The sequence below is a fragment of the Onychostruthus taczanowskii genome, unplaced genomic scaffold (assembly GCF_017590055.1).
Source record: "Onychostruthus taczanowskii isolate IOZ18803 unplaced genomic scaffold, ASM1759005v1 scaffold32, whole genome shotgun sequence".
In the NCBI taxonomy this organism is placed as follows: Eukaryota; Metazoa; Chordata; class Aves; order Passeriformes; family Passeridae; genus Onychostruthus; species Onychostruthus taczanowskii.
This window is the reverse complement of record NW_024500572.1, coordinates 1,050,772-1,069,755: the sequence shown is the minus strand read 5'-3', so window position 1 is coordinate 1,069,755 and position 18,984 is coordinate 1,050,772. Positions and strand designations below refer to the sequence as shown.

Genomic DNA, 18,984 nt, shown 5'->3' with positions numbered 1-18,984 from the left:
ACACTGGGACCTTGGGTGAGCCAACCCTTCTGAGCTCCCTGCCCTCTCCAGAGCAGTGTCAGCACACCTTGGATCATTGACAGCAATGCTTTTCCTGCCTGCAAGGGCTACACCTTTGATAATCATCTAGAAATAACATTCATATAGATCATGTTGGGATTAAAGCCTTAGCAATGAAAAGTCAGCATCAGCACCAGGAGCTGCCTGTACTCCGACCCCTCTGCTTTTTATTTATATGCACTGGATTTATCAAGCACCTTCAGGTAAGACAGGAATGCTGAAATGCACAAATGCCTCCAGCTCTGCTGGCATTGCTGCTTCCTGCTGAATAGAAAAAAATGAGGTGTCTGGAGGTTTTCTGTGTGCTCTGTGCTCCTGATTTCCCCTTGTTCCACGCTATTTATACAATCACAAAGCATTTGATGAGAATATGCCAATCTTAGGCCGGGGTAATGGACGTTCCATTACTTTATCTCTGCAGACATTGTTGGAAACTCGAGGTGTAAAATCTGATTCATTACCCAGATCCTGGAAGGGAACAGGACATTAATAATACCCTGGCTTGTTAAATTTTGTCACTCATTGCCCTCTCCATTTATTTAATTATATTTCTGCTTCCCATTCAGAAGATCTGCACTGTCCTTTCAGACAGTGATAGGGACCTGTGGAATTTGGAGCTGATGTAAAACAGCTTTTGCTGTCAAAACACTCACAGGGTAGAATTTTTTCATGCTTTGCAGCTCGCGTGTTTGCTGGTTCAAATGGTTCTGCAGAAGGTGCCCATTTCCCACATACACAAATGGCATGAACACAAGCTCCTGGTGGAACCAGCAAATAGGTTCCATGTTAATGTTTCCTGAGGAATCTGATACCACCAGTACACAAGGGGGAGGATATCACTTTTTTGTATTTTATTACAACCAGTGGGGAAAAAAAAGAGGCAAAAAATAGTAACAGAAGAGCTAATTTAAGAGACAGCGATGTGCTGTGCAGTTCTGAGGGGTTTGATGTTGTACCAGGCTGTTTATTACAGACCATTCCTGTTCCAGAGACTCCCAGCTCTCTCCCTGCTGCCTGGCTTTTCCATCAGCCACCCTGCAAGTGTGAAACAGCAAACCAGAAGGCTTTTACCTTTGGAGCTGCTGACATGTGAGTCTGGAATCAAACCAGGCTCCATGGAAATGCAGCTGTTTGTTCGGGCAGTATTTTAACCAGGCAGACCCACCCCTGAGTGTTTTCTAGAGGGGAAACCCTCTTGCATGTCACGACCTTTTGCTGCAGTCATTTTTTTTCTCCAGGTTGTTCTAAGTTTTAGACTTAGCTTGATACTGAGACGAGCATGGGAGGAAACATCAATTTTTACTGAGCATAAGTCAACTGCATTTCTTATCCAGGACCTGGCATCAAAGATGTTCCAATGTAAAGGCAATCTCAGTGCCTGAGGCTGCTCTGTGCTTTTTGTTCTTGGAGTGCTTATCACTGCTCTGCCCTAAAGCTCCTGACTGACACCGCTGAAAGGCTCACACAGCTCCGAGGCACGGAGGGGAACACGAAATTCAGAATTCAGACAGAAAACTGCCTGAAGCACAGGGGAACCCGAGAGCGAAGGTTCAAAGGCTGGAGAGGTACCAGCTTTAAATCGATCCACTCTCCCTAAGGTGTGTGTTGTTAGCCTGGCTCTGCTCTGCCTGTGCAGTGGTGCAGCCAAAACCCAGCCTGACACCCCCTCTGTTATTTATCCTGCCTGCAAACAAGCTCAGTGCAATTTGTAGGATTTTAAGGCAGCTCCTGCCTTGCTTTTTAACATCAGTGCTGCTCTGAACACTCACCATTTCCTCGGGAATTTCAGTGTCGTTTATTATTTTAATAGGAGCATCCTCTGCTACAGTTGAGGGATGGCAGGAGGACTGTGACTGTGACTTCACGTCATAAAATGATCTTTTGAGCCCTTATTTTATATTTACAGAGGAAATTGCTCCAAGAATCTGAAGGATAAACTCAAAAGAGGAGAACTTATGGAGTTCTTTTCTATTTCCTTCCATCCCACGAGATTAGGGATCCCAGGTCACTGTGTTTTGAACTGTTGAAATTGGCAATTTTATAAAAAAAAAGTCTGTTGTTTTTGGGTGCATCTATTATAGACCACCCCCTGTGAAACACTTTACAAGAACATGTGCACTCGTGCCATGATTTCAATTTTATTAGAAAAATAGCAATACCAGAAGAAAGTCTCTTGCCTAAGGCACATTCCATATGTTACTGCTCAGTGCTTTATTTTTCAGGCCTGCAAGAGACAAATGCACTTACTCCATTAATAAAGCCAGTGACTTAAAGTGCAGCCCTACCCTGGAAAAGAAAGAGAAATGTGAGGTTCTAAGTTGCTTTTCCATCAATAGCTGCTCCACTGAATTTGCTGAGATTCCAGACGAAGAGGTGCTGTTGTTTTCCAGCTGTGAGCCCCTGGGCTGTGTCTGTGTCAGGCCTTTGGCTGCAGTGTGGAAATCTCAAGATCAGCCCCGCTCTGCCTCTGCAAGGTGACTCCAGCATTTCAGGAGGTTCATGTTATTTACTGCAGCCTCTTTTTGCATGTATATAGAGGGCAAATCCTCCTCATGGAAATACACTCTGTGCTCAGCCAGGGGAATACAAACACAATCTGCTTTTCTTCCCTCGCACAAGTTTTAATACAAACGCAAAACGCATTTTTGTTCTTTTAAACCCCTCTCTGATGCAGTAATGGTTTCATAACCCCCCAGTTCTCAGCCCTCTGCTGAGAGAAGGCAGAAATGAGAAGGGAAATCTCCCCTCTCCCCGGTGCTGTGATGGATTTATTGCCATTCCCCTGATTTCCACCAGGAGCTCTGGACAAACCAGAGAGGATCTGACGTGCACTGGGGAGATGGATTCATCCTGGGGCCCTCAGCTGTGGGAACAGCAGAGGTGGAAATTCAAACAAAAAATAAAAAATGGGTCATTGCTCCTCTGAACACCGCCCAGGCTGGGAGATCCCAGCGAGGAGGGCTCTGCTAAAAAAGCCCAAATAAGCAAATTTCACATTTTCAAATACATTCCAAAGCATTAAAGAGTTGTTGGGGGCTAATGTGCAAAGTTATCATTTTGAGGAGGGAAGAAGGAGTAAAAGCACACGTGGTAGGGGCAGTGTTTGCTTTCTGCATCACTTGCAGTAAAATATTTTTTTTAGAATCGCTGATCTAATGGGATTAGGAGGGCAAAGGTTCTTAAAAATTTGTAAAATAGGATTGAGAGAGCGGGTTGGTAGTGAAAGACTAAATTAGATGGCAGCTAAAAGCATGCTTCAGCAGCTGGATTTGGGCTGGCTGGGGGAGGCAGTCCTTCAGTCCAGCCCTGGATCTCAGGGACACCTGGTCAGACAGCCCTGGGGTCAGTGTCTGAAATTGTCACACCCAGCTGAAGTTCTTACCCCAAAGAACTCCAAAGAAAACACTCCAGGTGTTCACTTTGAGAGATTCCTTCAGATAAGTTCCGCTGCTACTTTTCCATGACTGCAATTACACATTTTGTTATTTTTTATGTGCTGAAAGGGTGGCCTTAACATTTCCTAATAAGGTGTAAAGTGTCCTTGTAGCCTATGACACAAAATGAAGTCAGGGATGATCCTGTGCACTGGGACACTGCTGTGGGTGGCTCAGGATGACACCATGGTGATGTGGGCTCATTGCAAGGCTGGCACTCGCTCTGCATATTAACTCATGGCAGCCCTGCTCTTGATATTTATTCCATTTACTGCTTCTTTGTGTTGAAAATCAGCGCTGACTCTCCCTGCCAGTGACAGAAACAACAGGTCTCTGGGACTGGGGTGAATTTCCAGCTCCATGTGCAAATAGATAATAGCTGGAGCTTGAGTAGTTTGATCCAAACAAAATCAGGGCTCTTCTGGCAATTTATGATGTGAATTTTTCCCTTTCTCCTCCCTTTAACAAACCCTTCTGGGGCATAAAAACTCTGTAATACTGCATTAGTGTGACAGCACAGCAGAGCTGCCAGCTTTCCTCTGGAGGCTGCTGTTCCTGCTAACAACAATGGCATGGTCCAAGCTCTGATCCGCTTTGGGTTGCCTTGTCACCTCTGGGTGAGCTCAAAATGTGTCCCCACTGGCATGGCTGCGTTGGCATTACACCCAGCACTGCCAGCAGAGGAGCAGAGCTGGGTGCATGTTCCAGAGCCACTGGGTGATGGGTGATGTTCCAGTGACACTGGGTGATGTCCAGTGCATGTTCCAGAGCCACTGGGTGATAGGGGACGTTCCAGTGCCACTGTGTGATGTCCAGTGCATGTCCCAGTGCCACTGGGTGATGTCCAGTGTTGTGCTAAGGCACGAAATGATGACACAGACACTGCTGCTCTCGAGGGGAACAAAAAAGAAGAACTTTATTTTCTGACTCCAACATTTATAGTTTTCCAAAGGTGACAGTGGATTGGAGGGTGACAGTGCCACCTCTCCAATGCCACTGGACAGACCAAGGGTCCATCAATTCTCTCCACCTCCATGAAAGAATGCAAAACATAGGTTATTTACAGAACTGTGTGTGAGAAAGTTTGTTGAAAGAATGTAAACATCAGAAGGCTTAACAAAGTCTTACAAAATCAGGGCGACAGTCCAGTGCATGTCCCAGTGCCACTGGGTGATGTTCCAGTGCCACTGGGTGATGTCCAGTGCATGTCCCAGTGCCACTGGGTGAGTTCCCTGACACAGCAGCCCCTGCTGAGAGCTCCTCAGCATCCCAGGGATGCAGCCCTGCTGATCCACAGGGAAGAGGGGCTGGAATTCTCAGGCAGCTCGAGGTGCTGAAGGCCTGACCTGGTTTTCAAGCACAGCAAAGCAGACTCAGAGCTGGCCCTGAATTATGCCTCTGTGGAGCTCCTGGCGCTGGGAGAAGACAGTACACTTAGTACCTGATGGGCAGTCTTGCCCCCTTAATGTCAGTGCCATGAGCTGTGTCAGCCCTAAAGGACACAAACTGAGAGCATCAGTGTCTGCTTGAGGGAAACGTGTGTGGAATTCTGCAGAAGGATCTGTGAGACTCAGTCATTTGTCTCTCCTCCTGGTGTACTCTTGAGTGTGAAAGTGTCTGCTGCTCACAGGAAAAATAAATGTATAATTGCACCATCAGCTGATGAAATCAAAGTGAAATTGCTGGCAGCCTTCTTCCTGCCCTCCGTGTGTTTTTCTAGCATTAACATTCCAGCTTTGTCACCTTTGATCAGGGGAAGATAAATCCTTCCTTTTGTGAGGAGCAGAACCACTTTCCCTGGGCACACAGAATAATGGCCTCTTCTGTATATTATTCATATTCCTCTCTTTGTACTTGTCATTTCTCTATATCCTTGGTTGTTGTATACCCCATAACTCTTGGCCATTTTATCTAAGACCTTTCAAATGAGGAAGTGGATGGCTTAGGAGGCAGGGAGAGCTTTGCTAAGGCATTAAATGGGCTGGCACATCGAGTGTGCAGGTCCTGTACCATGAGCAGCCTCATCAGCTCCCTGCTCCGTGGGGGCTGGTGCTGAGCATCCCTCACAGGCACAGCCTTGGAGCCACAGCCAGAGAGAGAAACCAGGTGTGTCTCACCTGGCTCTGCAGGTGCTTGGCAGAGCAGCCCAGAAATGGGGCTCTCTTTGGCCCAGAGCAGAGTGTGCAGCAGCCTGGCCAGCCCTGAGCACCTCTGAGGGAGTGCCAGGAGGATGTATATATATTGTATATATATCTATTATATGTTATATATATAATCCTATATGTATTTATAATATTATAACATTATTATAACATTATTAATATATTATAATATTATTAATACATCATTATAGTATAGTTATATATAATATAGAATATAAAATTATTCTATTATTTTTTATATATAATATATTATGTATATTATATATATATAATCCTATCCATTATTCTCTCTCTGCTGTTTGAGCCATTCTGCTGCACTCCTGCCATTCCCAGCCTTACCTGCCCATCCCAAACTCCTGTCTCCTGAGCTGCTTCAGCTGCAGCAGCAATTGCAGTGGGGTGGAGGGGCTGCAGGGCCGAGGCTGTAGCTGCAGTGGGGCTGCAGGGCTGCTCCCTGTGCTCTCCTGTCCATGCTGCTCTCCTGTTTCCCTGGCATGCTCCCCGTGTTGCTATTTAGCTCTTTAGTTTGCTGTTTAGCACTGCTGAGTTTCTGCTGCATCAAGCTGAAACAAAATGATTTTCATCCCTGCAGTTAGTTGCTGGCTGGAGTTGGATGAATTGAAGTGACTTTTGGGGAGAGTCATTGAGGGGGAGAGAAGAGACACCCCAGGAGGTGATAAAGGGAATGTGACTTCTGCAGATCTGGAATCCTCACAGAGAGGGAGCCACGAACACAACGAGAGTTCCAAATCATTGATCTGTTTTATCTTGAAGGTGTTTTATGTTGGTTTGGCTATATCATGGCCTTAATATCTGCATCCAGGAACAAGTGTTGCCTCTGCATCACCTGCAGCTGGAGCTGGACAATGAACCCCGATGGAAATGGACCAAAACTGATAAAAGTGTGAAAACTCATGACATGCCATCCACCTTGGGTGGAGCCACAGCTGAGCTCTTGCACTGCCCAAGGTGCATCCTTTGAAGCCTTTTAACAAATCCCTGCTTTATTCATTTCACTCTGGACTCTGTTCCAGCCTCCCTGGGCCTGGGAGGGAGAGCAGCAGGATGGGTTGGGGCACACACAGAGCCAGCACAGCCCTGGGGGCTGCAGGGGGCTCCCAGGGCTCTGGTGATGCCCCCACCCTGCAGTCAGTGTCAGTCACAGTGACAAGGTGACACAGACAGAGCTGCTCCCGAGCCGGTGACCAGCAGCGCTTCCCTCAGCTGCTGGGACAGCTGTGTGTCAAACAACTGCTTGGGTGGAAGGCTCCTCTCTTTCTCACTGCTTTGAGGACGTTTGCCCCTTCTTCTTCCCAGCAGCTGATCTCAGCAAAATGATTTCCCTCAGGGAAGAAGGAAACACAGCCCCTGGAGCTCCGTGGCTGATGGCAAAGCTGTATTCATAGCAGCTGCTGAAGGGGAGTGAGGATGGGATTAAAACCACAAAGGGACTGCATGGGAAGATTACTTCAGAAAGTCACTTGGGGTCTAAGTAATAATCCTAATAACCACTGCAAACAGTAAGTATTTTCCTCAGCACTGCTGTTGCTCTGCCAGCTGGGGGAATGTCACAAATATGCAGCTTAGAGATTTTTCTGGTAATAATAGAAACTGGGTGTAGTAGGGAAATATAATCTCCAAGCATTTACTTATCTAAAAAGTGTCTCTGGTCCTATAAAATAGATCCACGAGCTTGTGTTTAGCATGTGCAGCTGAATCTGTGCTCTGGATTCACCCTGGTAGGATTTTTATTTACACAACACCCATCTCTGTCTCTGCTGCCTCTCTCAGCAGGCATGTGTTGGTGTGAGAAAGATTATTCCAGCTGCCTTTGTGACAGCAAAGCAGCCAGCCTGGTCTCCAGTGTCTCCCCATGTGATGAATTCTTCAATGAGTGTTCACCCAGATACTGATCCCACAGCAAAGGCTGCCCAGGGATTTTACCTGCATGTGATTATGCTGCAACTTCTTTCCTTCCTTGAAGAGTGCCTGAGATGGATCTGTCACTCACCCATTCGTCTGTTTGGGTTTCAGACCAGAAAAGAGCTTTGCTACTCATTCACCCTTTGAGGAGATGGAAACTGCAAACTCAGACTGTCCCCATGTCAGCTGAGGTCAGCATCCCCAGTGCTTGGGATGAGGAGAGCAGAGCCTTCAGAGCACTGCTGCACACCCCCCTCAGGCACTGCACGACTTTGGTCTGCTCTGTAATGCCCCTGCATTTCTTGGGAACCCAGATTTTTTGCTGATTCCACAAGTAAAAGGTAAAGGGCAGTGAAAAGAGGGCTAAGCATACTGGCCTTGTCCCCTGTCTCAAATGATATTGATAATTTAATCAGCAAACCTGCTGGTTAGCATGTGCATTGTAAATTCTGGGAAAGGAGCATTTCCTGTGCCATCCTGGGACAGTTTGTCAGGAGGGGATCTCCATCCTTCCAGCCCAGGATTGGGGTTTTCTATCCTGGCATGCCAGGTCAAGTGTTGGAAAAAGGAAAAAGGAGGGATTCATGTTCTTGAAAACACTTCTCTCCTGCTTTCACTTTTCCCTCTCCTTCAGTTCTTATTAACTGTGAGGATTCATTGCCAGTGGTGCTGGGAACTGAGGCTCAAAACCCCATAAATGTCCAAGCCTGCTGTCCTTCCTGTCAGACAGTGAGGTTGGCACAGCTGCTGCATCCACAGGAACTCCTGGGGCTGGGCACTGGGGACAGGCAAGGGAAGGTGTGTGGTGTGTGTGTGTGTGGAGCTATTTGGGGCATGATTTTGCTTTTGGCCCATCTGGTCTCCTGCCTTGTTGCTGCTCTGATCATTTGAGCTCAGGTTTGCCACCAGAGTGGTCCCAGAAAAGGAACTCAGGGCAGAGAGGGCAAGGAGAACTGCCTGGAGCTGTGAGGCTGCTGCAGGGGTGGGTGCTGCCCTGAGCAGGGCTCTGGTGCTGCTGGGGTGATTCTCTGCAGGCAGGAATTGAGTTCAGTGCAGCAGCAGCAGCTCAGTGACAGCTGCTGGGAGCTCAGGAGTTTGCAGTGTTTGTCTTTGCTGGAGGCAGGATGTTAGCAGGTTGTAAATTCAGACTGGCTTTCCTCGCAGCTTGGATGGCAAATCCAGATTCTCTGTGTTGTGTACTTCCATCCTGCTTTTATCTATAGATTTTTTTAGGATTTCCCCACTCCCTCACACCTTTTCTAACCCCCTAACTAGTGCTATCAAAATTCAGGGCTGGAGAAAGCAGCTTTGCCATGAGATCTGTTAGGTTCAGTGACTGACTGTGCCTCGGGTAGGGTTATCCAGACTTCACAGAAAGCACCTCTTTTTCCTTTTCTTTTAAAACTCAGTAATGGGAAACCTGATTCCTCAAGAGAGCTGGTAATGTTAACGCAGAGTTAACCACAGATATCAGCCCAAAACCCAAAAAACTCTGTCCCTGGAGCATCCCAAAATACCTTGGATTTCTTTTCTGGGGAAAAAAAAAATAAAACCAACTAAAATACAGCTGACAGCATCCACCTCGTGCCTTGCAGCTGAGCTCTTCAGAGCTTCCTAAGGGATATGAAGCACCTATTGCTATTGAAGGAGAAGACAGCTGATTTCCCAGGGGTCTCAGGGAATTTCAGTTATGTAAGAAACTCTACAGAAGATCAGCCCTTGAGCTATTTTAGATCCCAGGACTCCTCACTGGCAGTGGGAGAATTTGTATAATTTTGATGGACATGAAAGTCACCAGAATATGAAGTTTTGGGGAGGATGAATTTAGCCCAATTTGCCAGACCTAGGAGGTTTCAGAAATACTGAAATCTGCCTCAGCTGCTCCCTGTGTTCAAGAAGCTTAAGCATTCTGGTTTGGAGATTCTCAAAGGATTTTATTACTTCATTTTCAAAGTGAAATGTTTCCATTTGTTTTGTTTTGACATGTTATCCTTTCCAAAGTCATTTCAAATAGACCAACCTTGTGATCTATTGGAAGTGAAGGGAAAATTGTGAGGAGTGAAGAGCAAGAGCTGTGTACCTCGTTTAGCTGTTTTGACATTTTAAAGGCTGTTTTCTCTTTTTCTACAAAAGTGGTTTCCTGACGGCCTTTTTTGGATACACCATGAGAGAGAAATGCCTGAAGCAGAGAGGATGCTCTGAGCAGCAAGTTCTTTGCTTTTACTGATGATTCTTGCATGGATGGCCCTTTGCAGTAGCTCCTGAGTTGGGGACCAGATCTGAAATGCTGCTATTAGCAGTAATTCATTACCTGATCCATTTAGTACCTAAATTCTGCAGTTGAGAGGAGCTCTCTTTTCCTGCTGACGTGGGCTTGTGGCTTGTAAATTAAAATTTCAGTAGGAAAGAAGTGGCCACAGAGAGCTCTGGTGGGATGGGAGTGGGATGATAGACAGGGATCCTGTGTGGAGCCCAGCAGGAAGCTGGAGCTAATACCTGATCCCAAATTCCCTGAGCTGAGCCAAGCTACTCAATCACACTTACCCTGTCCGTGTGCTCTGCAAATGAAGGGATCATGTTTGAAAGGCTGACCCAGCAAACCAGGGCATCTTCTGTTCCACTTCTGGCTTCTCAGCTTTTCATGAGTGATGTTTTGCAGGCAGATGTTTGTCCTGTTCCTTCAGAGCTGCAGAGAGATCCAGCGACTCATTTCATACAGAAAGATGAAAGGAAAAATATTTACTTAATAAAACAAATCTTGCTTAATTGCTCTGGTCAGTCCCTTGCCTGGGTTTTATGGGTTTCTGCAGCTGGCTTTAATCTCCTGATTTACTCTGGGAACAAAGGAGGAGAGGAGTGAATCATGGCAGGAAGAAGCTGAAATTTTTCTGGCAGAACTCATGAAGTTTTGCGACTTAATTGTAACGTGCAGCCCAGCAGCGAGCCACCAGGAGAGCTGCCCTGGGCTTCAGCAGCCACTGAAGGAATTCTTACAGCCTGACCTTTGCAGCCAGAAGAGTCAGGGGTTTTTAAAAGAGGAGAGCGTGGAGAAGCAGCGAGGCTCGGAGGAGACTGACCAAAAGGGGTCAGCATTTGTTCAGCTGAAGCTGCTGGGATTCGCTGTGCAGCAGGAGCATCCTCTGGGGACAGCCCGGACAGGACCCACCGAGCTGCAGCTGGCCCCGAGCTTGAGTTTGGGATGCTTTTTTGGGCAGCAGGTGCGGGCTGCAGAGACCCAGAGCAGTGTCCGCATCGGGGACACGAGGGAGCAGCGTGGCATTTACCAGGGATGGCTGTAACCCATGGAAAACAAACAGCCTGGCAGCAAGCACAGGGCTGGGGGTCTGGACAGCTCTCCAGACACTCTGAAGCTCGCTGGTTACAGGAATTGGGTGTTTATTCTCAGAGCAGCCCTGCTGTGTGAGCATTGCTTGGAGTGCAGCGTGAGTACCTGGCTGTTGTGGACTCCCCATGTGTGGAGACACGAGGTTTGACTCCATTTTCTCAGAAGGTTGATTTATTATTTTATGATCTATATTATATTAAAATTTATATTTTTACTATATTGTATTAAAATTTAAAAGAACAGAGAGAAAAGATTGATCAGAGCGCTACAAAGAACAAGAATAGAATAGAAGGCATAACAAAATGCTGTGACTGCTCACAGCCTGGGCACAGGAGGCTGTGGTTGGTCATCAATGAAAACAATCCACATGGAGCAATGGAAGATGCACCTGTAGCATTCCACAGCAGCACACAGTTATTGTTTACATTTCTTTCCTGAGGCTCCCAGCTCCTCAGGAGGGGAAAATCCTAGCAAAGGATTTTTCATGAAATATCATAGTAACACCTGGTCCTGCTGCTGCCAAGGGCATGGCCCTGTTCCCCCTCCAGCCCCACTCCTGCACTTCCAGGCACTGGCACTGCTGCTTCCCTGCTCCTGCAGCGAGCCACAGCTCTGGATGCTGCCAGCTCAGCGTGCCAGGCTCAGGGCAGCCAGGGATGTGCCCAGCTCCCCGTGCTGCCCAGAGCTGTGTCCCAGACAGAGCAGCTCCCCTGGGCCTGTGCTCTGAGCATCATTCCTCTGCAGTGACGGGGGTGATGCTCATCACTAATTAGCACAATCAGCAGAATCCTGCATGGGAAGGGCTGGTGGGAGCTCTCAGCAGTCTGCCCTCTCCATAGCACTGCTGCAGGTAGCACAGCCCTTCCATGGCACAGCAGTTCTGCGAGATTAACTTTTAAATTTAAATAGGAAGCTATAATTTGAGCTCCTTAAATCATAAGTCACATCTCCAGCTCTGGCTGTTGCTGATTCAATTGCCTTTTGGTTGCTGTCTTTAATAGCTGTACAGTATTATATCTAAATACTGCTGACATTTCTTGTAATTTGAGGATAGTGAAATGAAAGAATTAGATTTTCTTTTGCAATTGATCAGAATGCATTAATTAGAAGCACCATTTCTAGGTCTGACATGTTAGGAAGGTGAGGTGCTAAATGAAAATCTTTGTATATAACTGAAAGCTTCAAGTTGAAAGTGAAATATTTGCTTGGAAATTGCACATTTGCAGTGTGATTGTGTGAGTAAATAAATGGTTTTACTTGGTCTCGGCACAAATTAAGTAATGATTCCTGGGTAAGCTGCTGGAGACTCTCTGTAATATGTTTGAGATGCTGCTTGCTCTGCTCGCCAGCAGAATCTTTTAATTCTCCATTTGAGAGATTTAAAGAGAGACAGTTACTTTGAGACAGAGCTGAGGCAGAGATTTCCTGTGCTATGAGTTAATAACCTCAGAAGTTCAAGCAAGAAAATCTCCCCTTGTTCTGGGTGCCACGTGTTCAGAGAGCTTGGAGCCCCATTCCGAATGGGGAATGCCTTCCTTCCCCAGTGAGGGCTGGAGCTGAGCTCTGCTGGGCTGGGCTCCAGCTTCCCATCCAAGCTTTGCTTTCTCACCAGATCAAAAGCTGGGCTTAACTCCCAGCTCACAGCCATCGCCCTCAAATGAACGAGCTGCTGCCCTCAGGTTTTGTGCATTTTCAATTTTAGATTTAGTGACACTCCCAGGAGGTTGTTTAGAATAACGGTGGAGGGGAAGATTTTGGCTCCACTTTGGGTGGAGGTCCAAGCTGACAAATGATGGCTGGTGGAAGCTTGCAGGCCGTGGAGCTGTGCAGAAAAGCCTCTGTGTGAGGACAACCATCTACTTATGGATAAGCAGAAACAGCAAAGAACTTCCCAGCTGCAGTGGGGAACCCCACCCCGAGGAAAGCTGGAGCACCTCAGCTGTTTGTCCTCTCCATTTATTGTCACCCTTTAGCAAACACAGTACATTTATAAACACTCTGAGGTTAGGTGGGGAAATACAGGAGGCTGTCGAGTCATTTGGCCTCCAGGTCCTCGGTCCTGGGGTTTATTGAGGTAGTATAACTTACAGATTTTTATGTACAAAGTTGGCACTATTGATTTTAAAAAATGAATATTTAATCACAAGCATCCAACAAGGTCAACAAATCTTTGGTGAGTAATGAAATAGACTTTTCCTTGCTAGCACTCAAACACCAAGTAAATAAAAATTGGAGTGAAAACATTTGTAGCATATGTACAGGTTGCATTTGGAAATGTGTGGGGCTCATTTCTGTCTGACTTAATTCTGATTCATCCATTGACCTTGTTATGTAAAACTCAATGCCCTTTTTAAAGGGAGAGTTGCAAATTGTGCTTCTGCATATTTATTTCGGAAGTTCAGTCTTCTGGGTGTTCATACCCTCATTGCAGTCCTAAGTGCAATCACAACATTGATTTTTCTCCCTAAACATAACCTACTTTACCCTGGGATGGAATTTTTTTTTTAATGGGCTTTATATAATGGCATATGTGCAAACCACTCAACTTAATGCCCCATCCCGTAGTTAATTAACAAAATGGCATTGCAGCCATGCTCTGGTCCTCTGGCAGTGTCTCTGACCACTAACCTTGCCATCCACAGCGTCCATCCTAATTAACAGGAGCCCAGGTATTGACTGTGTCAGGCTCCATGGTGGAAAGAGCAATTTGCAGCTGCTGACAGAGTTGTAACTCTGTTGAAAATCCAAGCACGGGAGCCTCATTTTGAGTGGTGTTTTGTCATTTCAGGGCCTGTCTCAAGGAGCAGCTGAACAAAGTATAAACAATGAGGTTTTACTTCTCTCCAGTTGCTAAATTGCAGTGTCCTAAAATGCATCCAAAGATCTCCTAAAATACAGATAACCATAGAAATACTGATGGATTTACACAGCTTCGAGATTGGCAGGAGTGTTTTATAAAGACTGAAACACTTATTTATTGTTCATTTATCTGAACTGTAATATACTGGAAAACCTAATGGGACTTAAAGCTTTAATGAACCTTCAGGAATGGATTTGATTCTTCCTTTGCCTTTCTGTTTTTGCTTCTGAGTAATTCAGCTGAAGGCTGAGAGATTCATCAGGCTCCTCTTACCAGAGCAACACGGGGTTCTGTAAAGCTCCATGGTGTTTCATGTTACAAATGAGAGAATTAATCTTTGATGCTTTTATACTGGGAAGGAAAAAAAAAAATCAGCTTTTCTTTTTCAATACCTTAAATTAATTGTGTTTTGTTGAAAAACTGCAAGAAGACAGGTACTCTCAGTCATTCCTAATGACAGCCTTTGAGTGTTTTACTGGCTGACGATGCAGAAAGATCAGTTTTTTAAAGAAACTTAGGTGCCAAGTCCTCAGAAATGTCAAGAAGATACCAGCGTCTTGCTAGATGATGATTTCTGCTCAGTAACTAACATTTTGTGTTGCATAAATATTTTAGAAAACTGTGATTTTCAGTTCAGCCTCTGTGAGCTGTGATGTTAGCTGGGGTCAGGCAGCCCTTTCCCTTCTTCTCTGAGGATGAGGCCACGCTGCTCACAGGGCTGGGGACTCCTCAGTGGCCTCCTCCTCCTCCCTACTTACTCATCATCCTTTTGTCCCTTGCTGTCTTCAAACTCTTCATCTGCCCCATTCCTGGTGTTTGTGGTAGGGCTGAGCATCAGCAGTTCAGCATTCTGCACCCAAACACCTTTGCTGAGAATTCTTTGTACAAATGCTCTTTAATTAGCAAGTGTTCTGTAATTAACCTTCCACGCAGTTGTTGCTGATGTTATTAGCATCACTAGGTAAATACAGTTAACTTTTCCACAGGGCATAACAACTGAGAGTGGCAGAAATCTGCATCCTGTAAGAACATCTCTGGGTTACAAAGTCTTGTCTCAACCAACAGCTGCATTCTCTCCAGGCTGGAGATTTCACACAGAAATTTCCTTGGGAATCTGTAGGAAAGAGGAAATTGTCAGGCAGAGGAGCAGCAACCTGTCCACTGATACCTGGAAAAATGTAATCTGGAATAAAATTGGGTTGTTAAAAAGCCTCCAGTGGAGTGTTCCTCTGTGCAGTGATGAGGCACACAGACAAACATGCCAGTCCTCTGTGTTGGGACAAGCTTCTCTTTGGGAAAAAATACTGCCTGAATAGAGAAAAGACCCTTGAGTGCAGGTTTGCTACAGGTTCAGTTTGACTCCTAACTCCAGCAGAACATATAAAGGGCCTGTCCAAAAAAATGTGATGTTGCCATAGGTCTGCATTCACAGATCACTCTCCTATTTACTGCTGGGTTAGAAACACATCTGACACCTTAAAACTGATCTGCTGAGACTCCCGTGCCTGAGCTGCATCCAGAGATCCCTGAATGAGCCTAAACCTCTCCCCATTGCTGTTTCCCACAGGGCAAAGGTGAAGAAAGGTGTGAACATCCTGGCTGCAAGGACGAGTGACCCCCGGCAGTGGGACGTGAAGCAGGAGGTGGGCAATGGTGGCAAGCACTCCACCACCACAGTCATGTGTCAGAGGATAGCCCCAAGTTCCAGGAACAGGTATGAAACCTCATCTTCTCGGCACATTAAACTCATTTATGTCCACAGTACCATTCAGGGCTTGAAGGACTTCAGGCTCATATCAGCACTGCTCACAGCTATTAAACCTGCAGCCTGGAAAGGTGGAGACACTCAGGGCAGCTGTGGTACCATCTGCTGACCTGCAATGGGTAATAAAATTCATCAGTTCAAAGGAAAAAATTAATAGAATAGACCTACATTGGGGCTGGGAGTGCTGTCATTTTGGCAGCAATACGAATATTCTTAATTCCAAGGGTTTTACTGAGCCTTTACTTTTTCTGGCTTGGTAGTTTTGACCTTGTTTCTCCGAGTGTAGCACAGCCTGTGGGGCTGGTTCACGGAGCAAGCAGTGAGTTCTTCCAGTGTGCAGGGTAATTCACACCTCCCATGGCTGACCCAGCAGAATCCTGGTGGCAAACTGCATTCCTCCAGCCCTGGAGGTTCCTTTGGCCTGCTGGGTGATGCCTGAGGGGAGCTCTGGGATGAGCTGGGCTGCCCCTGCCTCCCTGTTTGCTGTGTTTGGCTGTTCCACAGCACGGAGGCAGGGCTTCCTCCATCAGCAGGGCTGTCTTCCACACAGTGAAGTTGTGTGTTTTCAGTGGAAATCCTTTTATTCTTCCCAGGAATTATAATGAGTTCTCACAACGCTGCTGTACCTTAGTCCATGCAGAGAAATTCCCACTGTACAGGTCCAAACAACACTTGGATCACAGCCCCAGCTCTGTGATTGCTGTTAGCCACAAACCTGGGCTCGTGGAGCAGCATCAGGGAATCCTTGGTGGGTGCTTTGTTATTGCTTTGTACCACACCTTCAGGCACAGAGAGCCTGAGCATTTGAACTTTTATTTTATATTTTTATTTTAACTAATTTTAACTTCTGTCCTCTGTGCCCAAGTATTGGACATGTGTAAAGTGCAGAAGCTCCTCTTGCAGGAGCTGATTGTGATTCAGTGTGTTTTCTCTTGGTGACTGATCTCTCCCTGTCTTTATCTCGACCCTGAGCCTCTCATTGTATTTTATTTTCCCTGTCCAGCTGAGGAGGGGAGAGATGGAGCTGCTTTAGTGGGCACCTGGCATCAAACCAGGGTCAACCTTCCTCAGGACTGGTAAAGGGAAAGGAAAAATGCATCATTTGAGGCTGCCAGGAGTAAAAATTACACCAGTTTGAAAGGGAGGATATACCTTAGAACAGCATGCAGCTCTGAGCAGATTTGCAACTGCAGAACTATAATAGTCAGGTTATCAAACCCCAAATTAAATCTCTTCAATCCAATTTGCATGAAGTCTAATTAACCCATAAAAATATTTTTGGCACTAATTATGCAAATAAAACTCAATGTTTTAATTAATGCCTCTCTCATTTGTGCATGTAAATAGTTGCTGCCTTCTGAAAGCCTGATGAGCCTTGGTTTGAGGGAAATGTTTGTGTACAGGGAAGAGCTGGGTGGGGAGCCCTGAGGGTGTAGTGGGCATTACTGAGTCCCTGAGGGTCTCTGGAGCCCTGAGCACAGAGCACAGACACTCCATTGGGCTGATTTAATTGTGAGCCCTGGTGGGAATTCTCTGTGCTGCCAGCAGCTCTTCCAGGCTGGTTCAGCAGGGTGGGTCACAGAGGGGATGTGCAGTTCTGCACCGAGGTCAGTGTGGCTGTGAGGAGCAGTTCTGGGGTGCCAGCACTGCCTCATCCTCCCTGCAGCAAAGCTCACAGATCTGTTGGTTAATTTGTGTAATAGAAGGAGTTTTCCACTGTGTTTGCTCAGAAATCTCCCTGCTGCACCATGGAGAACCATTGCACTCTTTCCCCTTCACACCCCTAGAGACAAGTGCCCAGACTCAAGAAAAATACTGATTTTTGTTCCCAGCTTTTCCTTTCTTGCACATTTCTCTGTCATTAGTGTGTGGATATAATTACACTGTAAGCATTTTGAAAGAAGCACTTTGAGTCTGAATGCAACAGCAGCTAATACACCTTTCACATTATATAAATAATAGAACACAAGAGATATTTTAGATACATCACATCAGTAATTGTTTACCATTACCTTTGGAGAATTTAAGTGGGTCACGCTTCCTTACTTTTTTAAGAAATACTTTGTGGTGCTCAAGCCAGGAGCCAGAGTTTAGTTTAAAATTATTCAAAAAGGCTTTGCAACTATGGCAAGTAACTGCAAGCAGCTTGAAATCAGCAATGTTTGTGTGCCTCATAATGCAGTTTCTGCTGAGACTCAAGTAGCTATTGATGAGGATAACAACAGTGTTGATTGGTGAAAACAAGGCTTAGACAACTGCTTGGTTGCTTGTTTTCCTTTGTTGCTTCTGCTTCTGGAGGTTTGCTGTGTGTGCTTGGGGTAGACAAACAAAGGATATTTTTGGTTAGTCCTGGAGCCAGCTCCATCTCTCAGCATTGCCTCGGTCCCAGCCTAAGGCTCGTGTGATCTGTGAGGTACCAGTCACTGAGAGCAGCCCAGTGGAAGGGCTCCTGCCTTCTGGGTAGCTTATTCTGGGCTGCCCCAAGGGCAGGAGGGCTGTTCCAAGGCAGAGCAAGGGGTATTTGTGCTGTTTGCTTTTTAAAATATCAAACTTCAGTGCAGCAGAGCCCTGGACTGCTGCCAGCTGTGGGGATGAGGAGGGTGCAGGGTGGGAGCAAGGAGGGCTCGGGGAATTTCTTAGGCTGGTTTCTGTGCCAAAGCCAAAGCACCAGAGCATCCTGGAGCTGAGTCTGATCTAGGCCTAACTCCTCTTGCTGCTGCAAGCCTGGGGTGTCCTGGAACAAGCTGCCCTTGGGTTGGCACTTGTGCCCCTGAGTAGGGCACTGGAGTCACCCAGCACCGCAGGTTTCTGCCAGCCAGGCAGAGAAACCGAGTGGGGGAGAGCAGAGAGGTTTAGAAACACTGACAGAATGGAAAACTGCTGTGATGGAGCACTTCATCCTCTTGGCCTTGAACCTTTGGAGAGGCCTGTGGGCTTACTCTGCAGCCATCTGTCTGATACAGAGGCAGGCTGGGGAAGAGTGCTTCCAGATGTTGTGGTGATGTTTCAGGCCGTGCCACGGCCACTTACTCCCTCTCGTGTGCCACATGTGCACCTTCTGTTGGGCTGGGCTCGTTGTGGCTGGTTTTGAGCCCTGTCTGGGTATCTCTGCCTGCCCGTGGAAACAGGAATTACGTTACCAGGCTGTGTTTGGTGTCATTAGCACGTGGAGGAAAGCAACAAAGCCGCTGCTATTTGTGCAGATCCCTGCTCTGTCTGCTAGCACCATATGCTGCCAAGGATGTCAGTGAAATCAGTTCCCTTGTGATTGAAAAACAAAAGTAAAGTGTGTATGTACAGCGTGAGTCAGGCTTGAAGAAGTGTGAGCCATGTGGAGTGTGTCTGCCTGCAGCAGAACACAGCCAGCCCGTGCCCAGGATGTGAACAGACAAGAGCAGTCACACATTATGAGCAGGGAAGATGTTATTAATTAT

At 46.5% G+C, this 18,984-nt stretch overlaps 1 protein-coding gene across 1 annotated transcript in view; it reads left to right on the top strand.

The window, feature by feature from the left end:
* The window catches only part of TMEM132C (transmembrane protein 132C), a 174,785-nt gene that overhangs the window by 87,488 nt on the left and 68,313 nt on the right, over positions 1 to 18,984 (top strand). Inside the window, exon 3 of the mRNA XM_041410222.1 lies at positions 15,353 to 15,499. Within this exon, the coding sequence (XP_041266156.1) occupies positions 15,353 to 15,499 (147 nt within the window). The remainder of the gene's footprint in view (positions 1 to 15,352; positions 15,500 to 18,984) is intronic.